The sequence below is a fragment of the Mobula birostris genome, chromosome 22 (genome assembly GCF_030028105.1).
Source record: "Mobula birostris isolate sMobBir1 chromosome 22, sMobBir1.hap1, whole genome shotgun sequence".
Taxonomy (NCBI): Eukaryota; Metazoa; Chordata; class Chondrichthyes; order Myliobatiformes; family Myliobatidae; genus Mobula; species Mobula birostris.
The window spans coordinates 42,410,615-42,433,680 of record NC_092391.1 but is presented as its reverse complement, the minus strand read 5'-3'; the positions used below and the strand labels follow the sequence as shown (position 1 = coordinate 42,433,680).

The 23,066-nt window shown below is 42.2% G+C and overlaps 1 protein-coding gene across 3 annotated transcripts in view; it reads left to right on the top strand.

Annotated features, from left to right (window-relative positions):
* The window catches only part of wdr31 (WD repeat domain 31), a 62,161-nt gene extending 39,594 nt beyond the window's left edge, over positions 1 to 22,567 (top strand). For all 3 annotated transcript variants that reach the window (XM_072240064.1, XM_072240063.1, XM_072240065.1), the window contains 3 exons: positions 8,181 to 8,322; positions 11,787 to 11,949; positions 21,172 to 22,567. In XM_072240064.1, the coding sequence (XP_072096165.1) occupies positions 8,181 to 8,322; positions 11,787 to 11,949; positions 21,172 to 21,332 (466 nt within the window). In that variant the 3' untranslated portion in view covers positions 21,333 to 22,567. The remainder of the gene's footprint in view (positions 1 to 8,180; positions 8,323 to 11,786; positions 11,950 to 21,171) is intronic.
* Positions 22,568 to 23,066: the final 499 nt, after the last annotated feature.

Sequence of the window (23,066 nt, the reverse complement as noted above, 5' to 3'; positions counted from 1 at the left end):
TGAGCTGCCTGTCAAGTCTGGAGGGAATTATGGTGCTGAGTGCTGAATTGTAGACCAGGACCAGCACTCTAATGTATGCACCCGTCTTCTCCAGGTGAGTGAGGACAGTGTGTAGTGCTGTGGCTATGGCAGCATCAGTAGACTGGTTCCTTCGATAGATGAATTGTAGGGGGTCCAGCGCGGGTGGTAGCATGCTGCAGATGTAGTCTTTAACCAGCATTTGCTTATAATTGAGGTGAGTGTGACAGGACGCCAGTTGTTCAGGCATGCTACCTTGGTTTTCTTAGGTAATAGGGACAATGATGGATGATTTGAAACAGGAGGGCACTACACACTGGGAGAGGAAGAGATTAAAAATGTCCATAAACACACCAGCCAGCTGTTCCACACACACTTTGAGGACCAGCCCTGGGATGCTGTCTGGCCCCACTGCCCTGTGGCTGTTGACACGTTGGAATGTTCTATGTACCAGCCTCAGAGATGACCAAAGAGCAGGTCTCATCGGTGCCTTTCCTTGGGGGTTCAGTCTTATCAACCTCAAATCAAGTGTGAAAAAACTTAGCTCATCTGGAGTGAGGCGGCAATGTTGGCTGTACTGCTGAATTTCCTCTTGAAGTCCACGATGGCGTGCAGTCTTTGCCTGGATGGAGACTGTGATTGGGTACTGGAGCCAAGTGGTCTTGTTCTTGCAAGCTGGTGATTGAGAGAAAGTGCCATGAGACAGCATCACTTGCTAATGACTGAAACTTGATTGATTCAGCAGTAATTAGTCATATTAAATTTGACCTGCATTTTCGTGAATGCATTGCCAAATAGATGTCGGTGTTGTAAATATGAAATTTAATATACATTACTTTATATACTAAGTTTTAAAGCACTAAAATGAAAATATTCCAGTAAATGATATTACCAATAGCAGGAAATTAATTTGAAATTGTTTATTTAATTTTGGGCTACTACAGGTGCTGCTTATCTTTCAATCCTAGTGAAGCCTGCAGCCTCTGACAGAACCCCCCTGTTAAATTGTGCAGTTGGGTTCATTCACAATGCTATTTGGAGACATCAAAACCATTTACTACCTCTGTAGCTTGAATTTAAGTACACCAAATCTGTGGACATTGATATCTGACATATTTAACAATTTTTCTCTCCTTCCCCTTCTGAAAGTTGACCTTATTTTCTCCTGACAGTGAAGGAAATGTTAGCCTATTGAATCTATGCTGGCTGTCAAAAAAAACCCAGTCGAGTCCATTCTCTCTGTAATCCATTCTCTCTCACATAAACTTCAACTGCACCTTAATTCTTCTACCAATCACCCACACAGCATGAGTCCCAACTATGCCTTCCTGTTTGTTGGCTACGTGGAGTAGTTTATGTACCAAGCCTACACTGGTGACACTTTTCCTGCGCTACATCAACAACTGCATTGGTGCTGCTTCCTGCATCCGTGCTGAACATGTCGACTTCACCCACTTTGCCTCCAACTTCCATCCTGCTCTCAAATTCACCTGGTCCATTTCTGACACCTCCCTTCCCTTTCTCGATCTCGCTGTCTCTATCTCCAGAGACAGTTTATCTACTGATGTCTATTATAAAAACACGGACTCTTACAGCCATCTGGTCTACACCGCGACCCATGGTGCTACTTGTAAAAATGCCACCCCCTTTTCTCAATTCCTCTGACTCCATCACATCTGCTCTCAGGATGAGGCTTTTCATTCCAGAGTGAAGGAGATGTCCTCCTTTTTCAAAGAAAGGGACTTCCCTTCCTCCACCATCAACGCTGACCTCAACCACATCTCTTCCATTTCACTCATGCCTGCTCTTACCTCATCCTCCTGCCACCCCACCAGGGATAAGGCTCCTCTTGTCCTCGCCTACCTCCCCGCCAGCCTCCGCGTCCAGCACATAATTCTCTGAAACTTCAGCTATCTCCAATGGGATCCCAGCACTAAGCACATCTTTCCCTCCCCCATCCCTCTTTCTGCTTTCCTCAGGAATTGCTCCCTACGCAACTCCTTTGTCCATTTGTCCCATCCCGCTGATCTCCTTATCTCCCTCCTGGCACTTATCATTGCAAGCAGAACAAGTTCTACGCCTGTCCCTACACCATCTCTCTCATTCAGGACCCTAAACAGTCCTTCCAGGTGAGGCGACGCTTCCCTGTGAGTCTGTTGGGGTCACATACTGTGTCTGGTGCTCCTGGTGTGGCCTCCTGTGTATCAGTGAGACCTGACATAGATTGGGAAACTTCCGCTGAGCACCTATGCTCTATCCGCCAGAAGAAGCTGGATCTCCCAGTAGCCACCCATCTTAATTCCACTTCCCATTCCCATTCCAATATGTCTATCCATGGTCTCCTCTACAGTCGTGATGAGGCCACACTTAGATTGAAGCAACAACACTTTGTATTCTGTTTGGGTAGCCTCCAACCTGATGGCATGAACATCGATTTCTCAAACTTCAGGTTAAGCCCCCCCCCCTTCACCATTTCCCATCCCCTTTTCACTCTCTCACCTTATCTCCTTGCCTGCCCATCGCCTCCTTCTGGTCCTCCTCCCTCCTTTTTCCTTCTTCCACAGCCTTCTGTCTTTCACCAACTTCCCAGTTCTTTGCTTCATCCCCCCCACCCCCAGTTTTACCTATGGCCCGGTGTTTCTCTACTCCTCAGATTACTTTTTCTCCAGTCCTGCTGAAGGGTTTCGTTCTGAAATATCGACGGTACTTTCTTTCCATAGAGGCTACCTGGTCTGCTGAGTTCCTCCAGCATTTTGTGTGTGTCACCCACACCAAAGGTGTTTTACAGTAGCCCATTAACCTATTTTCCAGCATGCCTTTCTGATGGGGAGGAAACCAGACCACTCTGGGAAGTCAGGTCAGTCACAGGGAGAACATAATCCCTACGCAGACAGTACTAAAGTCCAGACTGAACCTGGATTGCTAGAGTGGTGAAGCAGCTGAACTACCTGCTGCATCACTGCACCGCACCATTTAAGTACAGTTTGCTGTCCACCATGTTGAGGAACTGGATTAGTACACATTTCAGCTCAACAGTACAAAGGAGCTGGATGCACATCAGAAAGGATTGTCATGTTCTGTAGAAATATATACAGTATAAAGGTGTCCTGAAGGGAGGGATTGGTGGTCTTTCAGATGTGGAAGGTACACAGGGCTAAATAGCGGAATTATATATATTTTAGGGAGTACAACTACCCCTTTGAGGATGTAGAATACTTTGCTGTGAAAAGAAGGATGGTGAATTAGGTTGGGAGTGTATGAATCTTTTTTTGGAGCCATTAAGAAAGCATGAATTTGCAGTGTATCATAGCTCCCCTGAGCATTTCAAAGTATGAAAGCAAAGAATCAGAATCAGGTTTAATATCACAGGCATATGTCGTGACATTTCGTTGTTTTGTGACAGCAGTCATTGCAAAAGGTAATTTTTAAAAATCTATAAATTACAATAAGAAATATATTTTAAAAATTGAGAGAAAAAGTGCAAAATTAGAGCAAAAAGAGAAAATTAATAGTGAGGTTGTGCACATGGGTTCATTATCCATTCTGAAATCCGTTGATGGAGGGGAAGAAGCTGTTCTTTTGTGAGTGTGTGTCTTCAGGCTCCTGTACCACCACCTTGATGGTAGCAATGAGAAGAGGGCATGTCCTAGGTGATGAGAGTTCTTAATGATGGATACCATCTTTCTGAGGCATTGCCTTTTGAAGATGTCCTCTATGCTGGGAAGGGCTGTGCCCGTGACAGAGCTGGCTGAGTTTGCAACTTTCTGTATTTTTTTTTCCAATCCTGTGCATTGGCCCCTCCATACCAGACAGTGATGCAATGAGTTTAGAGTGTTCTCCATGGCACATCTATAGAAATTTGCAGGATCTTTGGTGACATACAATGTCTCCTCAAACTCCTAATGAAATATAGCCACTGTTGTGCTTTCTTTGTAATTATATCAATATGTTGGGCCAAGGATAGATCTTAAGAGATGTTGACGCCCAGAAACTAGAAACTACAGCCTCAGTTGTGAGGGTCAAGAAGGTATGGTCAAGGGAGGTGGAGGAGTGCTTACATGACTGCTTCGAGCCGGTGGACTGGTCACGGATACATCTTCAAATCTGAATGAATAAGCCGTAGTTGTTACTGACATCATCGCAACCTGTGTGGATGAGTGTGTGTTTTCGAGAACATACTGGACATACCCAAACCAAAAGCCATGGATGAACCAGGAGAATCTTAGTCGGCTGAGGGCTAGATCTGTGGCATTCAAGACCAGTGATCCAGAACTATTCAAGAAGTCCAAGTGCGATCTACAAAAGGCTGTTTTAAAAGCAAAACAACAAGTCTGATTGAAGTTAGAGACTGAATTGGATGCATGTCAGCTCCAGCAGGGTTTGCAGGCCATTACTTCCTGCAAGGTGAAACCTAACATCATGAATGACTGTGATACTTCACTCCCAGATGAATTCAATGCTTTTGTGCACTCTTTGAAAGGGAGAGTAAAATTAAACCTATGTGAATCCCTGCAGCATCTGGTGACCTGGTGACCTCTGTCAAAGATTATATATCCTAGTCGTACTGTTCTGGAAATGACTGTTAGAAATAGCCCAAAAACTGGACAGTATAGCATCGTCTTTCTCAGCAACTTGTGCTAAATTTCAACCATTAATTGAGATTGCAACATTAGTACACAGCTTGCATTATTTATTAAATTGAGCTGTACAACAGGTTCAAAGTATGTCGAGTTGGAATTTGCGATGTCAGTCCTCATGCGTTGCAAATTTCATGTCAGCCAAGACAAATTAAGCTGTGTAATATGCATCTAAGACCCTCAGAATTGGGGCAAGAAACCGGTGTAAGCACTTTGTAGAAGGGTTCTAATTATGTCTTGGTTTAATCGGGACTGAATCACAGAACACTTTCTGGTGTCTACCATGGATGAAACTTCATTGTTTGTCTTTGCAATGAAAGTAGAGTTGTTCTTGGGGCAGATGTTAAGCATACCAGGGGCAAAAAGAGAGGAGTGGCAAAGGCAAATTTTTCTTGCCAAAGGAGGGAAGAGAAGGAAGAGTAGTTCTCTAGCCAGGATGGTTCTAAGACTAACTGTCAAGAGATTTTCAGGAGTAATCTTCTATCTGACTGAGAAGCAATCATCTAGAGACTACAGTTTTCCAAAGAAGCAATGACCCAAGTTTTCAAACTGCTGCAGCCAAGGAGTAATGCCAGGAATTCTGTCCAAAGATTACAAAAGGCTTGAGCCTGTCCTACCAACCATTTTAACATTCAGAACGTCTCAGTTTGCAGTTTGTTGCTTTGTTCATGACTTCAAGGTTTTGTTCTCAATTTGCATTTCCTTGAGTAGTTCAAAGTTCAAAGTAAAATTATTACCAAACTACAATCACCATATGCAACCCTGAGATTCGTTTTTTTCAGGCATGCAGAGTAGAACAAAGTTTTTTTAAAAAATAGAATTAATGAAAAACTACACAAAGACTGACAAACAGCCAATGTGCAAAGGAGGACAAACTGTAGATACAAAAAAAATGTAAATAAATAATGCTGAGAACATGAGTTGTGGAATCAGTTCAGTGTTGAGGTGAGTGAAGTTATCCATGCTGGTGCAGAAGCCTAATTGTTGAAAGGTATTAACTGTTCCTGAACCTGGTGCTGTAGGACCTCAGGCTCCCATACCTCCTTCCCAGTGGCAGCAGTGAGAAGAGAGTATGGCCTTAGTGGTGGAGTCCTTGATGCAGTTTTCCCGTGACAGTGTTCCTTGTAGATGTGCTTAATGGTGGGGAAGGCTTTACTTGTATCCACTACTTTTGGTAGGCTTTTACGTTCTTGAGCATTGGTCTTTCCACACCGGGGCATGATAATCAATATCTATTGAAGTTTGTCAAAGTCTTAGATTACATTCCAAATTTGTGCAAACTTCTAAGAAAGTAAAGGTGCTGCAGTGCATTCTTCGTAATGGCACTTACATGCTGTTTCACACTTGATTCCTGACCTATTCAAAAATAGGAATATGCATATAGTATAGAACTGTGTACTATATATAGTATAGAAGGTAAGATCTTTATGGTCAACCGTATGCACCCTAGGTGTTTCCAATACACAGCGCCTGCAACATTACAGCCCTTTAAGCTGGATTGCTGACTGGTTTTTAGGGCTATGGATTCTCATCCAATATGTTACAACTGTTGCCAAGCGGATTTAGATATGAGAGAGAGGGGAAACTGCAAAAATCCTCTGTCAACAATTTAGATAACTGAACTAGTAAAGATATACTGGAGTTCATTCCGGAAAGGGTTTCCTCCCTCATAATGTCCTGCTCCATCTGACCCAATTTGGCCCTTTTTAAGCACAATGATTTTCGACTGGGAGGAAAAGGCATGATGCAACAATAAGAGGCCCTCTCCCAACATCTTATCAGAGCATGCTTTGTCACGTTGCAGTTGAGCTGAAGACCACAGTCCACAGAACTGGAGTAATCCAGACAAGATGGCACTAACTTTCAATCCCCATCGAGATTGTGGATTAGACTTAGTTGTTCTTTTAAGTTCATAGGGATGACTTAGGGAACGGAGAGGGGAGTTAGAGGTCAAGTTAGGGTTTAGGAACATTGATGTGGGGAATCTAGAGATCAGACTGAGGCCTATGGATAGGGATGTGGAGGAGTTAAAGGTCAGGCCTCCACTCTGCATTTGAAATTCAGCGACATGGACAGGTGACAAAAGACATTTAAATTCTAGCCATCCATTCTGTGCTTGAAGGCCAGCAGTGTGGACATGGGGCTGAAGGACCTCCTCTCCATGCTTGAAAGCCAGTAACGTAGATCGGTAGCAAAGGAGATCTGTGGACATCAGTCTGTCCGAAGTCAGTCCCAGGAGTGGATGTCCATGCAAGCAAGAGGTACAAGGGGTGGTCAGTAAGCCTGAATTTCAGGTCCTGTCATTGGCTAGTCTGGGAATCAATACCAAAGACCAATCGGAAATTGAAGCCTGATGGCCCAAACCTGGAGACTGAAGGATTTTGTGTGTGTGTGTGTGTGAAGCAGCTTCTTTTGTTTGGCTGCTTGTTGTCTTCTGCTTTGTTGTGTTCTGTGTTATTCTACTGACCAATGTGGTCATGCTATATTGGTGCCACAATGTGTAGTGACACTTGCAAGCTGCCACTAGCACATCCCCAGATGTGTTGGTTGTAAACATAAACAACACATTTCACTGTACAACAAATCTGGTCTGAGCAGAACAATCTTTTCCACATTCAGCAAGAGCTTCATAAGATCAGCCTGGAGAACACAAGTAGCAAGTTATATCACTTATGGAAGATTTCTAGTTGATTCTCCTTTTCATTCAACAGCATAAAATGCAAGGACCATGATGAGGTAGGTTGAGAGATTATGGTTTCATCTTTAGCATATAAGAGGCCCATTCAAGATTTGCAATAGCATGAACACAAGGAAATCTGCAGATGCTGGAAATGCAAAGCAACACATGAAAAAATGTTGAAGGAACTCAGCAGGTCAGGTAGCATCTATGGAAATAAACAAACAGTCGACATTTTGGTTCGAGGCCCTTCATCAGGACTGAGAAGGAAGGGGGAAGATGCCAGAATGAAAAGGTGAGGGGGGGGAGGAGGAGGAAGATAGCTGGAAGGTGATAGGTGAAGCCAGGTGGCTGGGAAAGGTCAAGGTCTGGAGAGGAAGGAGTCTGATAGGAGAGGAGAGTGGACCATAGGAGAAAGGGAAGGAGGAGGGGATCCGGGGGAAGTAATAGACAGGTGAGAAGAGGTAAAAGGTCAGAATGGGGAATAGTGGAAGAGGGGGAGGTAGAATTGCTATTCTCAGAAGAGCAATGCCCAAGCATTTTTTTAAGTTTAACCAACTTTTGGTTTGTTAATTAATTTTAATTTATCTTAAACTTTTAAAAAAATGTTTGGGCATGCTATTCTAAGAATAGCAATTCTACAATAAGAAATGCATAATGTATAAGCTAACAGTTGGTTTGTTACACATTTCTTATTGTAGAAAGTACTGTTTGATTTTGAGGTACAGAGTAGGGAATTGGGTTTTTCCTCTAAATGATAAGGCAACTGAAGTAACCTGAAAATGGGTTTTAAAAAAAAAAATCAACTAAATGTTTCTAAACTCTTGGTATTCGTGTTCTATTTATAGGATCTGGGATATTCGTGAGCTCCAGGTGACCCACACCTTCCCCATGAAGCAGTACATTCAGACACACTGTGACGCCAGTCCTGATGGACGATATTGCATCTCTTGTAGCAACGGTTTTGGAGGCGAGGGCTGTGAGGCCACGGTACGTAATTACCATATTGTAGCCCAATAAAAGAATACATTTTGTCAGACAGAACATTTAAAAATAAGCTGTTGTACTGGGGAAGGCATCTTCTGGGCCATTTAACTTGCATGAGAGGGTTGGTTACGTTTATCAAACCCATATTATAAAAAGATGCTAGTCAGCTCACATCCTTCACCTTGATACTTAAACAAGGCAGTGTTTTTATTTTTCTTTCTTTCTTGCTTGCCTAATTCTCTCATAAGTGCATCTTTTACTTGCCTCAGCTATGGCTTCTAGGAGCATATTCCATGATCTACCCAGCTTTTTTGAAAGGAGACCCAGCCTGTTCCATCTTTCCTCATAGTTGCTTCTTCTTAGTGAAATGATGTTCTGAAAATTTTTTACATCTCTTCAAATAGCACTACTTCAGTTTTATAATATGGAGAGGAGAAATATATTCCATGAAGTTTTATTAAAAACTATTATTCCTTCCCATGGCTTAGAAATAAACTCAGGTTCAAGTTGACTCTTTTATAGCTATATTATGTGTTGATGCTATTATCAGCTGAAGGAGAGAGAGCATTAAAGTCCTCATGCTCCACTCTCATATCTAACTGCTTTGCAGAACACCATTCAATCACAATGGTAATCCTGAGTTCCTAGCAATTTATTAATACTTGTAATTCATTGTACTCCATTCTGTGCTTGTTGTGGTCTCTACATTGGAGAAACCATATAGAGATCAAGGATAAATTCAGCCTTCAAAGACATTCTCCTGTGCAGGTTTGGCCTCCAACACTATTCCACTGAGGTAATTTCATCTTCCTTCCAAGCACAATACAGCTCTCAACATTGAGTTCAACAGTTTCAGATATTCAGCCATTTCAGCCTTGTGTCTGACATTTCTGCCAGTATTTTCTTCCTCAGTTCCCTTCTGATTAAGGTCAAATTTCATTTGTCTCCTATTTATATATATCTCCTAAACTCACCTTTACTTATTCACTAGTCTTTAACCCCATCTTTTAGCAGGGATCACCATCACATACCTTTCAGTCTATCCTGATCTCAGTCCCATCACAGATCCTTTCCTGTGTTTTCTGTGCACCTGCAACACACCATATCGTTTCCTCTGAAGTTTCAGATATGTTTCACATCTAACTTTTCCCATTTCAAATCAAAGGTCATTGACATAAAACTTCAGCTCTGGTTCTTCCTCTGCTAAAGCTGCATGACCAGCTGAGTGTGCCCAGCATTTTCAGTTCTCTTTTCAGATTTCCAGTATCTGTAATATTTGCTCTTAAACTAAAATAAGGATGGTTTAAGTTTGGTGATGATTGTTGAATTGTGCAAATCGTGATTGCCTTTTTTATATTTTCTGCCACTGATGTTAATCTAGTTAATTTTTCCTTTCACTATTTCTATCTTCCTTTCTAAATGTCAAAATCACATTACCTGTTAAATAATCCTCTAGCATTATTGATTTTATTCATCTCTTTGTTCCATTACTTCTTTCAATACATAACCCATCCCAAACAGGAGTTTGATTCTCTCTAAGGATGAGTGGCATTAATTATTTTCTCTTTCTTTAATAAATCTTCTTTATAATTGCTATTATCTTCAAATGTTGACCTATTTTCTAAGTCTTACAGATAAATACTAAGAAAAAGGAACTTCCATATTTCTGCTTTTTAGCCAATTATACTACTGATTTGTGTAGCTTCTGATAGCTCAACTCAGTTTCAATTGCTGTTTCTTTTCACACTTCTTGAAAAATTTCCAGTTTAATTTCTCAAGGTCGAGGACTCTTTTCTAACAGAAAGGTGAGGAAAAAGGAGGGAGAGCAACTCAGTGCAAGAGATATACCAGCAGTTCTCCACTTAGTCTATTTAGTTCATGGCTTAAAGATAGAAAACTGGATGTAGAGTAAAGAACTGAACTGAAAAAGAGTATATACATCAACAGGCGTTAGTGTTGGATACTAGTGCTGGACTGGTTGGATACTGTTGTTAATAATTTACGATAACAATTTCAGCTCAAGAATCAAAGTTTAATAGAAATTTCAGGTGATACACAATTGAGGGTACTGTTAACAAATGAAAAAATTACAAAACATTAAAAAATGCCTTTTTTAGTTCTAGTTTCGCTCATATATAATTCTGCTGCGGTATTTAATTGTGCCAGTTTTCTTGTTTTTTTTCCCCTAGAAACTACATTTCTCCTGAACGTTATCAACGTCCATTTTAAATATTCCACATCTAGTTTTCATTTTCCCCACAATTTCCTTCTCTAATGCCGTTCTTAAACTCTTAGACTTAGTTTTTGTAAATCAGCTACTTGGGTTTTGTCTTTGCCTGAAATTCCTGCCATTGTTTCCAACACTACAGATTCCCAGTTCTCATCGCATTGGGCTCTGATTCCACTTGTAAAACCAGAGCATCCGTCCAACAGTGTGAGTGTTGTCTAAAAGATTATCCATGCATGTAGTAAAACCTACTGCCCGTTACACCACTGGCATTTAAAGCAGCAATGAAGGTCCTCCATCTCCATCTGTATAGAAGGATTCTTTGTTGCTGCTTCTGTAACAATTTTTTATTTTTGACCAGTCAGAGTTGTTAGTCCTACGCTGAACCCTAGAACCTGGAGGACCAGTGGATCACTCATAGTCTGGCCTCTACCCTTTGACCTTTTTGGCATGGGTGACCCTACAAAGAGCCAAAGCACAAGACCCTGACTCCAGCCAACATAGCTCTCTGGCTCATTGAGGCATACAAGCCTCCAAACCCTATGACAAGATTGTGGTCCTCTTGGAGGTTGCATATGGAAATAACCATTTTCAATGATCCACAGGCAAATGTTAGTCTTGCTTGTTTGATTCATTTTTGTTTCTTTTCTCATTTTGATGGTCTTTCTCTGTCCTGTCCCCCATCCTCTCCACATTTCTACAATTCTATTTAATCACTCTCTGCAAAGAGAGATGATCAATGATTCAAAAAAACAAGAAAATTGCCCAGATCGATGTATAATGCAGAAATCTCTGTCTGTCTGCACTCCATGGTTACTGTTTTGAACATGAGACACACTTCCCTTTTATCTGTCTTGTTGACATTTCAATCATATGAATAAAAGATTGTCCATTCAGCACAGAGTGTCCTAGGTTTTCAGGAATTCACGCCTTGTTTTGTATAACTGGAATTTTGCACCAAAGCATCTGTTCTCATTTCCCCAGCCTCAACAGCAAAATATCTTATTTCTGCCCTCTGCCGGAAAATATTATTTTTATCCACAAGCAGATTGCAACAAAATAATTAATATTATTATATAACAAAAAGATTTTTGAAGGATTGTCTTAAAATCATTAAGCTGCTGTAAGTTTTTTTTTTGCTAAGGAATAAAGTCAGATATCCGGCAAATCAGAGACTTACAAGATCAGCTGCAAAAGAGCCAGCAGAGTTCTAACAAGCCAGTTTCCCTTTCTCTTTCAGCTATGGGATTTAAGGCAGGCAAAACATAAAGTATGTGAATATAGGGGACACCTACAGAGTACTGCAGCCTGCATCTTTCTTCCAAGTGTGAACTCTTCATTCCCTTTGGTGGCCACCTCTGCACATGACTGTACTGTGAGGATCTGGAACCGTGACAGTGCAGGTACTCTCCCTAGTCCTGATTCCAAACTTACCTATTTGAATCTAGTTTCAGTCTGTCCCTTTGCCCGTAGTTGCACTGTAATCTAAAATCTGGAGTCTTTCTTGGATAGTTCAAACTGAGGTTTTCTTAAGGGAAGAAAGTTGAGAGATGACCACTCAAGTTATGAAGAGACTGGTAGGGTAGACACAGAGAAGATGTACTTAAAAGTGGAAAAGTGAAACAAAATTTCAGAGAAAGTTAGTGATCTTGGGATCACTAAGAGATAATCTCAGGATATCTCTGGACAATCCCTTCCTGTGCCATGCACTAGTGAGGATAAGAATAGGATGATATAACAGATGAATGTGTGGCTGAAGAATTGGTGTGGATTCAGGGTTTCTGATTTGCGGATCATTGGGATCTGTTCTGGGGAAGGCAAGATATGTACAAAAGGGTCGGGTCACACATGAACTTGAGAGAGACTAATGCTCTTGTGAGCAGGTTTGCTAGGTTGGAAGGAATATGAGAGTCAGAGTGAAATGTCAGATGGTAGAGTTGTTGTTGTAAAGGTAGAGAGACCGTGAGGCAGGATAGGCAGTGGAGAGGGATAAACACAGTCAGTTGGATAATGTAAGAAGTGTCAGAAACAAAGGTGATGAATTTAGATCACGGATTGGTACTTGGAGCTACAAAGTTGAGGCCATTACCAAGACTTAGCTGTCAGAAGGGTAGGAATGCCTGCTGGATGTTCCAGGGTTTAAATAAGGGAAAGAGAGGGAGGTCACAGAGATGAGGGAGTCACATTGCTAATCAGGGATAGTAACACAACCGTAGAAAGGATGGATGTTGTGGTGGGATTGTCTAGTGAGTCAGTGTGAGCAGAAATCAGAAACAGAAAAGGAGCAACCACTCTATTGGGAACGTTCTATAGACCCACCAATAGCAATGGTGACACTGAAGAGCAGATCAGGAGGCAAATTTTGGAAAGGTGCAAAAATAACATAGTCGTTGCTGTGGCTGACTTCAATTTCCCTAATATTGATTGACGTGTCCATAGTGCAAGAGGTTTAAATGGGGCAGAAGGATTCCTGATACAATATATGGACAAGCTGGCTAGAGGAGAGAGTATACTGAGTCTACTACTAAGCAATAACCATTTCAGAGACAGGGACCACAACTTCCAGACCTTTAGTATAGCCTTGGACGAGCATAAGAGCAGGTGGTATGGGAAAGTATTTCATTGGAGGGCTAATTGTGATGCGATTAGGCAGGAACTTGGGAGCGTAAATTGGGAACAGATCTTCCCAGAGAAATGTACAATGGAAATGTGGAGGTTCTGGTTCATGGGGTTCTGCATGGGTTTTTCCCACTGAGACAGGGAAGATGGAAGGGTGAAGGAACCATGGTTGACAAGCGAGTTGGAACAATTAGTCAAGAGGAAGAAGTAAGTATACTTAGGATTTAGGAAGCAAAGATCAGACAGGGCTCTTGAGATTTATAAGGTAGCCAGGAGGACCAAAATATACTAGTCCTGATGTGTCCCAACTAAATTGTATCCAATATATATATATATATATAAAATATGTATATATGTTATATAATTAAGTAGTGCAAAAAGAGAGGGGGAAAAAAGAGTGAGGTAGTGTTAACGGATTCATCGTCCATTCAGAAATCTGATGACGGAAGGGAGGAAGCTGTTCCTGAAACATTGAGAGTGTTTCTTCAGGCTTCTGTACCTCCTCCTTGATGGTAGCAATGAGAAGATGGCATGCCCTAGTCGATGGGGGGGGGGGGGGCGGTCCTTAATGATGGATGCCACCTTTTTGAGGCACCACTCTTTAAAGATGTCCTTGATGCTGGGGAGGCTAGTGCCCGTGATGGAGTTGGCTGAGTTAACAGCTTCCTGCGGTGTTTTCCAATCCTGTGTATTGATCCCTCCAAACTAGATGCTGATGCACCCAGTTAGGATGCTCTCCACAGTACATCTGTAGAAATCTACAAACATCTTTGTGACATACAAAGTCTCCTCAAACTCCTAATGATAAACCCTCGGATGTGCCTTCTTTTTAAATGCATCAATATGTTGGACCCAGGGTAGATCTTCAGAGATCCAGTGGTGAGGACCAAGAAGGTATAGTCAAGGGAGATGGAGGAGCGCTTACGGGATTGCTTTGAGCCGGTGAACTGGACAATATTCAGGGATTCATCTTCAAATCTGAATGAATATGCCACAGTTGTTACTGACTTCGTCAAGAACTCATCCTTTCTACTGCTGATCCCTCGAAGAGTGTTGGTGTGTGTTCCCTCAACTTTTCCTTCATGAAGTCCACAATCAATTCCTTGGTTTTACTGATGTTAAGTGTAAGGTTGTTGTTGCAAAAGCACTCAAACTGCTGATCTACAGTATCTTGCTCCTGTACACCACCCTATCACCATCTGAAATTCTGCCAACAATAGTTGTGTTGTTGGCAAATTTATAGATAGTGTTTGTGCTGTGTTTAGCAACTCAGTTGCACAGACTGTGGTCTCCCAGTGAGGAAGTCAAGGGTTTTGGAGCTTGTTGATTAGGATTAAGGGTATGATTTTGATGAATGCTGAGCTGTAATCATTAAACAGCAGCCTGACATAAGTATTGTCCAGGTGATTCAAGGCTGAGTAGAGAGCCAGTGATATTTCATTCACTGTAGACCTACTGTGGCAGTAGACAAATTGCCGTGTTTGCAGGTCCAGGTCTTTGCTGAGGCAGCAGTTGATGCTAGCCAAGACCAACCTCTCAAAGCACTTCACAGTAAATGTGAATGCCAGTAGTCATTGAGGCAGCTCCCCCTGCTCTTCATGGGCACTGGTATGATTATCACCCTTTTGAGGTAGGTGGGAACCTCTGACTGCAGCAGTGAGAAATTGAAGATGTCCTTGAACCAGTGGCAGCGCCAGAGATTTTTTCTTGCTGGTGCTACAGCGGGGCTGAATTATTCAGTGATGGTGCTGAGGGATGTGCTGTATGGTGATAGGTACTTGCAAGGTGTGGCGTTCAAAAGTCAGTTTCAAGCATTATGTGCCTGCTATAAATGCCTCTGTTGATTCACAAGCAACAGCAATTGATAGATCTAATATAGAAATGAACTGTGACAGTGTCAACAGCATCGGAGACAACCCGGGCTACACAGAGCATAAACAAACAAACCAACAGAGCATCGGACCCATAGCGCACAATGTGAATCACGCATTAATCATGCAATCAGCGTCAAATGCGTGCTTTTCAACTGAAAAACACAACACTAACCCACAATGTCCACTGCTATTTGCATTACATAGAAGGATAATGCCAAACGATAACACCGTTATTGAAGTCAAATAAGGCAAACAACAGATGCAAAGCTTTACCAGGAGTTGGACAAATCGTCCAACATGATGGCAAACTATCCAGCCTCATTGATTTCTGCACTTATTTGACATCTGACCATATCTGCCATAATACCCATAATTTCATTTTGGATATCGTGATGCGTGTTTTTTGCATTTCCAGGATTATCCTCTATTCTTTCAGCTACAGTCTTAGCAAACTTCCCAATTACACTGAGCAACTCAACAAAGTTTCCCCTATTGCCAGATCCATCATCCTCCCGGTGTCCTCGCTGGGCAATGCCTTAGCATGCAGTATAGCGTAGAGACTCAACCACTGATCTCATATACTCACGATTTTCTTGGACAATCTTTGCATGTCCTTTATCAAACATATTTCCCAACCGTCTTGTTTTCTCAATCTGAATTCAGCCCATGCCTCCATAGCAAACTTATGAACTGCACTTACATGGTGGGTTTTGAAAGCTGTTGTAGCTTTCTGCCAGTTGTGGTAACCGGTGACAGTGAAGATAGACTCAGACTCAGAATGGAACCCATGTCCCCCACACAGGAAGTGCCTGCATGTGAAGCAGAACGTAGTATCTTTTGTGATTGAATATTCCAGTCAGTCAAACCAGCCACAAATAAAACTCCTTTGCTGATTGCCAAACTGTTGCGAGCAGCAAAGGGTACTTTTTTAATGCTGGCTGACAGGGTCCTTCCTCAGGCTGCTGGCTAACATCACTAACCGTATTCCCACTAAGAGCAGCTTCATCTACGTTCTCTTCTGAATCCCACTCCACTTCTTGTTTCTCTGCTTTGCCCTCACACTCCTTCGATGAACTGCTGTCATCCTCATCCCCACTTACTCCTTTCTGCATGTCACTTTCAATTAAGACAGGTTCAAGCAGAGACACCACTGATTCCTCTAGATGAGGTTGTTTTCTAACTAAAAATTGATCCATTTTTCACCCCGGCCAAAATAATGCACGTGCCAGACCCAGGCTAGCTTGTAAAAGTATAATGTGTGTGTGTGTGTGTGTGGCATCCGTTAGTCTTGCGAGACCATTGATCTGCGGCTAGATGTACACTATCAATCTCTTGCGTGAGTGAGAGTGAGTGACATCACCACCTTAACTGATCTGAGGACAGCAACGGCAAGACGTTGATAATGAACAAATAAGCAGAAGTGTAGAGTGGATCTGACCTTAGACCAGCACAGATAACTTTATTGCTGTGTGAGTGCTATGGTAACCGAGGGCACTGTTTCACTAGATCAACTGGAGAAACAAGCTGTATTCAAAACTATGCAGAGAAAGCAAAGCAGCTGCAATTTGTATGTGAAATTTCAGTTAATTTCTTGGTGGTGCTATTGTAATTTCTGCTGGGGCTATAGCACCAGCTAGCACCACCTTAGCACCACCCCTGCCTTGAACACTCCAACAATTACTTGGTACGGATTTTCAGAGCCATGACAGGTACACCAACAGGGCCTGATGCCTTGTAAGGGTTCACTCTTTTGAAGATGTTCTGTTGTTGGCCTCTGGGACAGAGATCACAGGTTCACCAGATGCTACAGGGATTCACACAGGTATAGTTTTACTCCCTTTCAAAGTGTGCATAAAGGACATTGAGCTCAAATGAAGCATCACAGCCATCCATGTTAGGTTTTTCTTTGTAGGAAGTAATGGCCTGCAAACCCTGCCAGAGCAGATGTGCATCTGATTCCATTTCTAAACTCACTTTTAAAATAGCCTTTCGTAGAACATACCTGGATTCTAGTATGGTTATGGATCACCGGTCTTGAATACTACAGGTCTAGCCCTCAGCAGACTACAAATCTTTTGGTTCACCTATGGCTTGTGCTTATCGAAGGCACACTCATCCAGATAGTTCTTGATAAAGTTGGTGACAGCTGTGGCATATTCATACAATTTCAAAAATGCATCCCTGAATATTGTCTAATCCACCGACTCAAAACAGTGCTCATCCACCTCCTTTGACCATATCTTCTCGGTCCTCACCATTGGTGCTGTGGTGTTTAGTTTTTGCCTATATGCTGGGTGTAGAAGTTCAGCCAGGTGACTGTACTCTGCAAAGTGTGGGTGTGGGATAGTAAGGCAAGCGTTCTTGATGGTGGTATAACAGTGGTCAAGTGTGTTGGTTCCTTTGGTTCCGTCGTCGTGGCTATCCCTCAAGGTCGAAGATGATGGTCTTCGTTCTGAAGAAATGGCCCACAGAGTGAAGATGCCTGTGTGTGTATTTGTTTAACGTGTACTTGATGTTGCACTCCAAGAAGCACACGATACTTCACAAATCAACCAACTGATTCCAGTGGCATGGAAACCACGACGACTGGAGCTGATGGATTTGTTGCAGCCTTCATCCGCCTTCACAGCCGTTGAGCTTGAAGTAACTTTGTCCGCCTGTTCCACCATTGAGGTCTTGGTTGGATTGTTCTTTGTCAGGGACCTCACCCTCGACCTTACCGCCATGTGTGACCCTACCAGGAGCATAGCTCCAGACGGCATTGCTCTCGGGATCACAGGACCACACAAGCTTCTCCAGCACGACAAGGTGACAATCCACGGAGAAGACTGATTCTACAGGTGGTATGTCGGTGGTAGTTGCTTAGAGGCTTGAAGCTGGCCTGATTGAAATTCCCTGCAGTGATAGCCACGGAATCAGGGTGTGCTGTTTCATGCCTGCTGATTTCATTGTTCAGCTCCTCCTGTGCCTGCCTGTCATTGGCATGAGGTGCATGGCAGAGCATGATTCTTAGCAGTGTGGAGGAACAGAGGTACTTTGGGGTCCAAGTCCATAAAGTTGCCAAGCAAGTTGATAGAGTGATTAAGAAGGCATATGTTGTGTCGGCCATTAATCCAGGGATTGAGTTCAAGAGCTGCAAAGTAATGTTGCAGCTCTATAAAATTCTGGTTAGACCACACTAGGAGTATTGTGTTCATTACTGGTGACCTTAATATAGGAAGTATGAGGAAGCTTTAGGGAGAGAGCAGAGGAGATTTACCAGGATACTGCCTGGATTAAAGAAGGTGTCTTACGAGTAAAGGTTGAGCAAAGGAGTATGAGAGGAGACTTGACAGAGTTGTATAAGATGGTAAGAGGTATAGATAGCGAGGACAGCCAGAGAGTTTGTCCCAGGGTGGTAAAGCTAATATGAGAAGACATCGTTTTAAGGTAATTGCAGGAAAGTGTAAGAGAATGTCAGGGGTAGATTTTTTGTACAGAGAATGATGAGTGCATGGAACACACTGCTGGGAGTGCTGGTAAAGGCAGATACTTTAAGGACATTTAAGAGTATCTCAGAAGCAGCCAATTAGAAAACTCTCCCTTTATGCCTACTTTTTGCCTTCTGCCTGTCAGCCAATCTTCTATCATTGCTAGTATTTTTCCTGTAATGCCATGGGCTCCTGCCTTGTTTAACAGCCTTGTGTGCAACACCTTGTCAATGACCACCTGAAAATCCAAGTGAGCAACATCCAATAACTTTCCATTCTCTATCCTGCGCGTTATTTTCTCAAAGAATTCCAAAGACTTACAAACATATAAAACCTACAGCACAATGCAGGCCCTTCGGCCCACAAAGCTGTGCTGATCATGTCCTTGCCTTAGAAATTACCTAGGGTTACCCATAGCCCTCTATTTTTTCCTAAGTTCCATGTACCTATCCAGGAGTCTTTTAAAAGACCCTATCGTATCCACCTCCACCACCGTCACCGGCACCCCATCCCACACACTCACCACTCTCTGCGTATTTAAAAAAAAAATGCACCTTGACATCTCCTCTGTACCTACTTCCAAGCACCTTAAAATGGTGCCATCTCATGCTAGCCATTTCAGCCCTGGGATAAAGCCTCTGACTATCCACACAATCAATGCCTCTCATCATCTTGTACACCTCTATCAGGTCACCTCTCATTCTCTGTCACTCCAAGGAAAAAAGGCCAAGCTCACTCATAAGGCATGCTCTCCAATCCAGGCAACATCCTTGTAAATCTCCTCTGCACCCTTTCTATGATTTCCACATCCTTCCTGTAGTGAGGCAACCAGAAATGAGCACAGTACTCCAAGTGTGATCTGACCAGGGTCCTATACAGCCGCAACATTACCTCTCGGCTCCTAAACTCAATCCCACGATTGATGGAGGCCAATGCACCGTATGCTTTCTTAACCACAGAGTCAACCTGAGCAGCAGCTTTGAGTGTCCTATGGACTCTGACCCCAAGATCTCTCTGATCCTCCACACTGCCAAGAGTCTTACCGTTAATACTATATTCTGCCATCATATTTGACCTACCAAAATGAACCACTTCATACTTTTGAACTCCATCTGCCACTTCTCAGCCCAGTTTTAGCCCCCTTTAAATTGCATAGCTATAGGGTAAGCAGTTCTAGCAAAATGTCAACAAGAGGAATTCTGCAGATGCTGGAAATTCACACATCGACTGTACCTCTTCCTAGAGATGCTGCCTGGCCTGCTGCGTTCACCAGCAACTTTGATGTGTGCTGCTAGTAAAATGTCAGCTGTTTAGTCCCTCCATACATGTGGCCTGACTTGCTGAGTTCCTTCAGCATCTTGTGGGAGCTGCTGAGGATTTCCAGTATCTGCAGAATCTCTAGTACTTGTAAAACCAGAAAGACTGAGATCCTCGACATGGAACCACATGAGTTAGTCAATCCCTAGGTCCTGTAAAAATGTGTTGCATGGAGATCAACTCCTTGACACACATATCATTACGGAAGATGCCGAACCACACCAACACAATTTGTCTGACTGAAATTCCATAATTTTATATTTATTTAGAGATATAGCACAGAACAGGGCCTTCTAGCCCAATGAGCTGTACAGTCCAGCAACCCACCCATTTAATTCTAGCCTAATCACGGGATAATTTACAATGACCAATTAACCTACTGACTAGAACATCTTTAGACTGTGGGAGGAAACCAGAGCACTCATACAAACATACAGACTCCTTACAGACGGTGTCAAAGGTGAACTCCAAACTCTGACGCTCCGAGCTGTAATAGCTTCGCGCTGTCGTGGCGCCTCAACCCATAACGCATTTCACTGTGCTAAAAATTAAAATAAGTAACGACTGACTGACTTTCTAGGCCAATCTGTCTTAATGACATTGATAGAGGAATAAATATTGGTCAAGACATGAGAAATTCCTCCCCTGCTCTTTGAATTAAAATACCATGTGATTTTTTAATTCCCTGAGAGAACAGACGAAGTGTCAGTTTAGTGCCTTGACCAAAAGGTGGCACTGGAAATCAGCAAAAGAGTTCAGAAGATTGCTCACAACTCTTCAAACTTCCTTGACTCTGTACTTCCATCACCTGGAACATTTAATTTATTTTGGGATATTCTGAAGTCCTCATAGATGCTATATCTAAATGTAAATCGTTTGCCTTTCTAATTGAGCTTGGATTTATCAATGTCTTTGGACTCTGCCGCTGCTTACCTTCTGCAGACATACAGCCACGTACAATGCAACGACTGAGGCAGATCCTGTCGATCAGTACTAGAACTCAAAGTTTCTCTTTCTTTATGTGCAACCCAGTGTCTATATCCTTATCTCTCTATGCCATGCTGTCCTGGTTGAGAGCACCAGTCTGCTCTCAGCCTTGATAAAGCAAGGTCTTTATTTCTTTCAATAGCTTTTACTAATGACACAGACATTATTATCAATCATCCAGTGAGCTGCGGTAAGCTCAAAACCGGTCAAGGATAAGAGGGGAACCTCTTATGTGAAAGGTGCAGACATTTGTATGCATTACTCTGCTGTGAAAGGTGCAGACATTTGTATGCATTACTCTGATGGGAGAAATCAGAAGCTGTTTTGGAGATTGACAATCTTTTTTTCTTTATTATAGTCTGTATAGGGTCCCTTTGCCTGGACGGTGCCGGACCTCTCACATCATTAGTCTCCAGTGATCATGCCAGTCTCCTGTGTGGCAGCTTTAATACAGGAATTCATCACCTCCAATTGGACCATTCAGACGGCTGCAGTCTGAGTGAGGTGGCTAGATTCTGAACAGGTGAACAAGTGGGAGTTGCAATAGCATTGCAGAGGAGCTGAGCATGGTTTGTGGGAGGTCCCCAACAGTCGATCACATGAGCTGAGCTGCACAGCAAGCTTAAAGCAGATACTTGTAGAGTGGGAAGCAAACAGTTCAAAGAGTAGCGGCCTCTGTTACCGCCCTTTCCTCTTATGAATTATGTCCATATGCAATGAGATCCACAGAATGTGGATTCTGTCAATGTAGTTCAGATTAATTGACTGCATTGTATTGAATCAGTATGCATTGTTGTAGATTTTTATTACTTAACTGTTGAATAACTGAATTTTAGACATAATAATGTTTTCAACCTCAGACGCGGTAACATTCTAGCTATGAAGTTTAGCGATAAGGCTTTAGTACCAGAAGACATTCCAAGGAACGGGAGATGATAAGGTGAAGTTCAGACCTCTCTGAAGCTCATTATTGTCATTTGCAAACTTCCAACCTTCCATGAGGTAATGTCATTTTTGCAGACTCCTGACTCCATTACCACTGTGATGTTATTACTAATGTATCTGGCACGTTATGTAAAGTTGTATTGTGACACAACCCATTTGATTAGAGCCCTTGCTGAAGGAGAAATGCACTGGGATCTCAAGCAATAGCTTTCACAGTTCTTTTAGTGAGTTCTGTACATTCGTGCTAATAGCAAAGGGGAGTAAGCAGCAAAATTCGAGCTATGCAAAATACCCTGCTGAGAGCTGATCGACTCAGTGGGATAAATGGCTTCCTACTGTGCTTAGCAATCTGATCATTATTCTGTCCTATTCTGGATTTGAATCCTGTACAGCTATGCTGCAATTTAGCTACAAAACGCCACTAAAGCAGGAATCGATAAATATGAAATCAGCACTAAAGTAAATAATTAGTACTAATATCTTTCTATATTACTTGTATGGGACACATCCACTATGAATTGTAGTGTAGAACGCCTTTATATGATATGTAGGATACTTGTTGGGTTATAGTTCTGGAATATCATTGTGGTACACCTGTTTAATTAGCAGGCACCAAAGTAAATTTTGCTTCCGGTAACACTAGAAAATGCTTATTTGAAAGAAAGATGTAAATAACTGTTTTGAAGAATATAGAAAAAGAGGATATCATCTGTTTAAATATTTAATTTGTGTAAATGCTACTGCTAATGTAGCTTTTGAATGAGTGCATATGAACAATCTCATGAATTATGAATCTTGTTTTTTCCTACCTCTGTAATAAAATCAGACCAAGACAAATAGAGACTGTCTTACATGGCTTTGATTGTGTTATTATGGGATAGCCACAGCAAGCCAAAGAAAACCAAACTAAACATTGCTATCAAGCAGTCTAACCCATTCATCGGCAAGATGATGGAATATGCTGACAAAAGATCTGTCAAATAATACCAATTTATCAGTTAATCTGCTTCAAATGTAGTTCTGTCTCGATTCCTTATCTCAAGACCTCTTGAAAATCTTGGTTGGATTATTGACAAAGACTTGAGTCTGATCTTATATTCAATGCAACACTTAATTGAACGTGTTATCAAGCAGCTCTGCTATTAAAGACAATTGGAATGGAGGGGAAAGGTCTCCACCATATGAAGAACGATAACCGTGGTTGTCAGAGGCTAGTCAAATCTGTCTCAGGATATCATTATAGTGGTTGTCAGGGAAGCATCCTAGAATCATCCATTCTCAACTGTTACGTATGTGAACTTTCAGCCA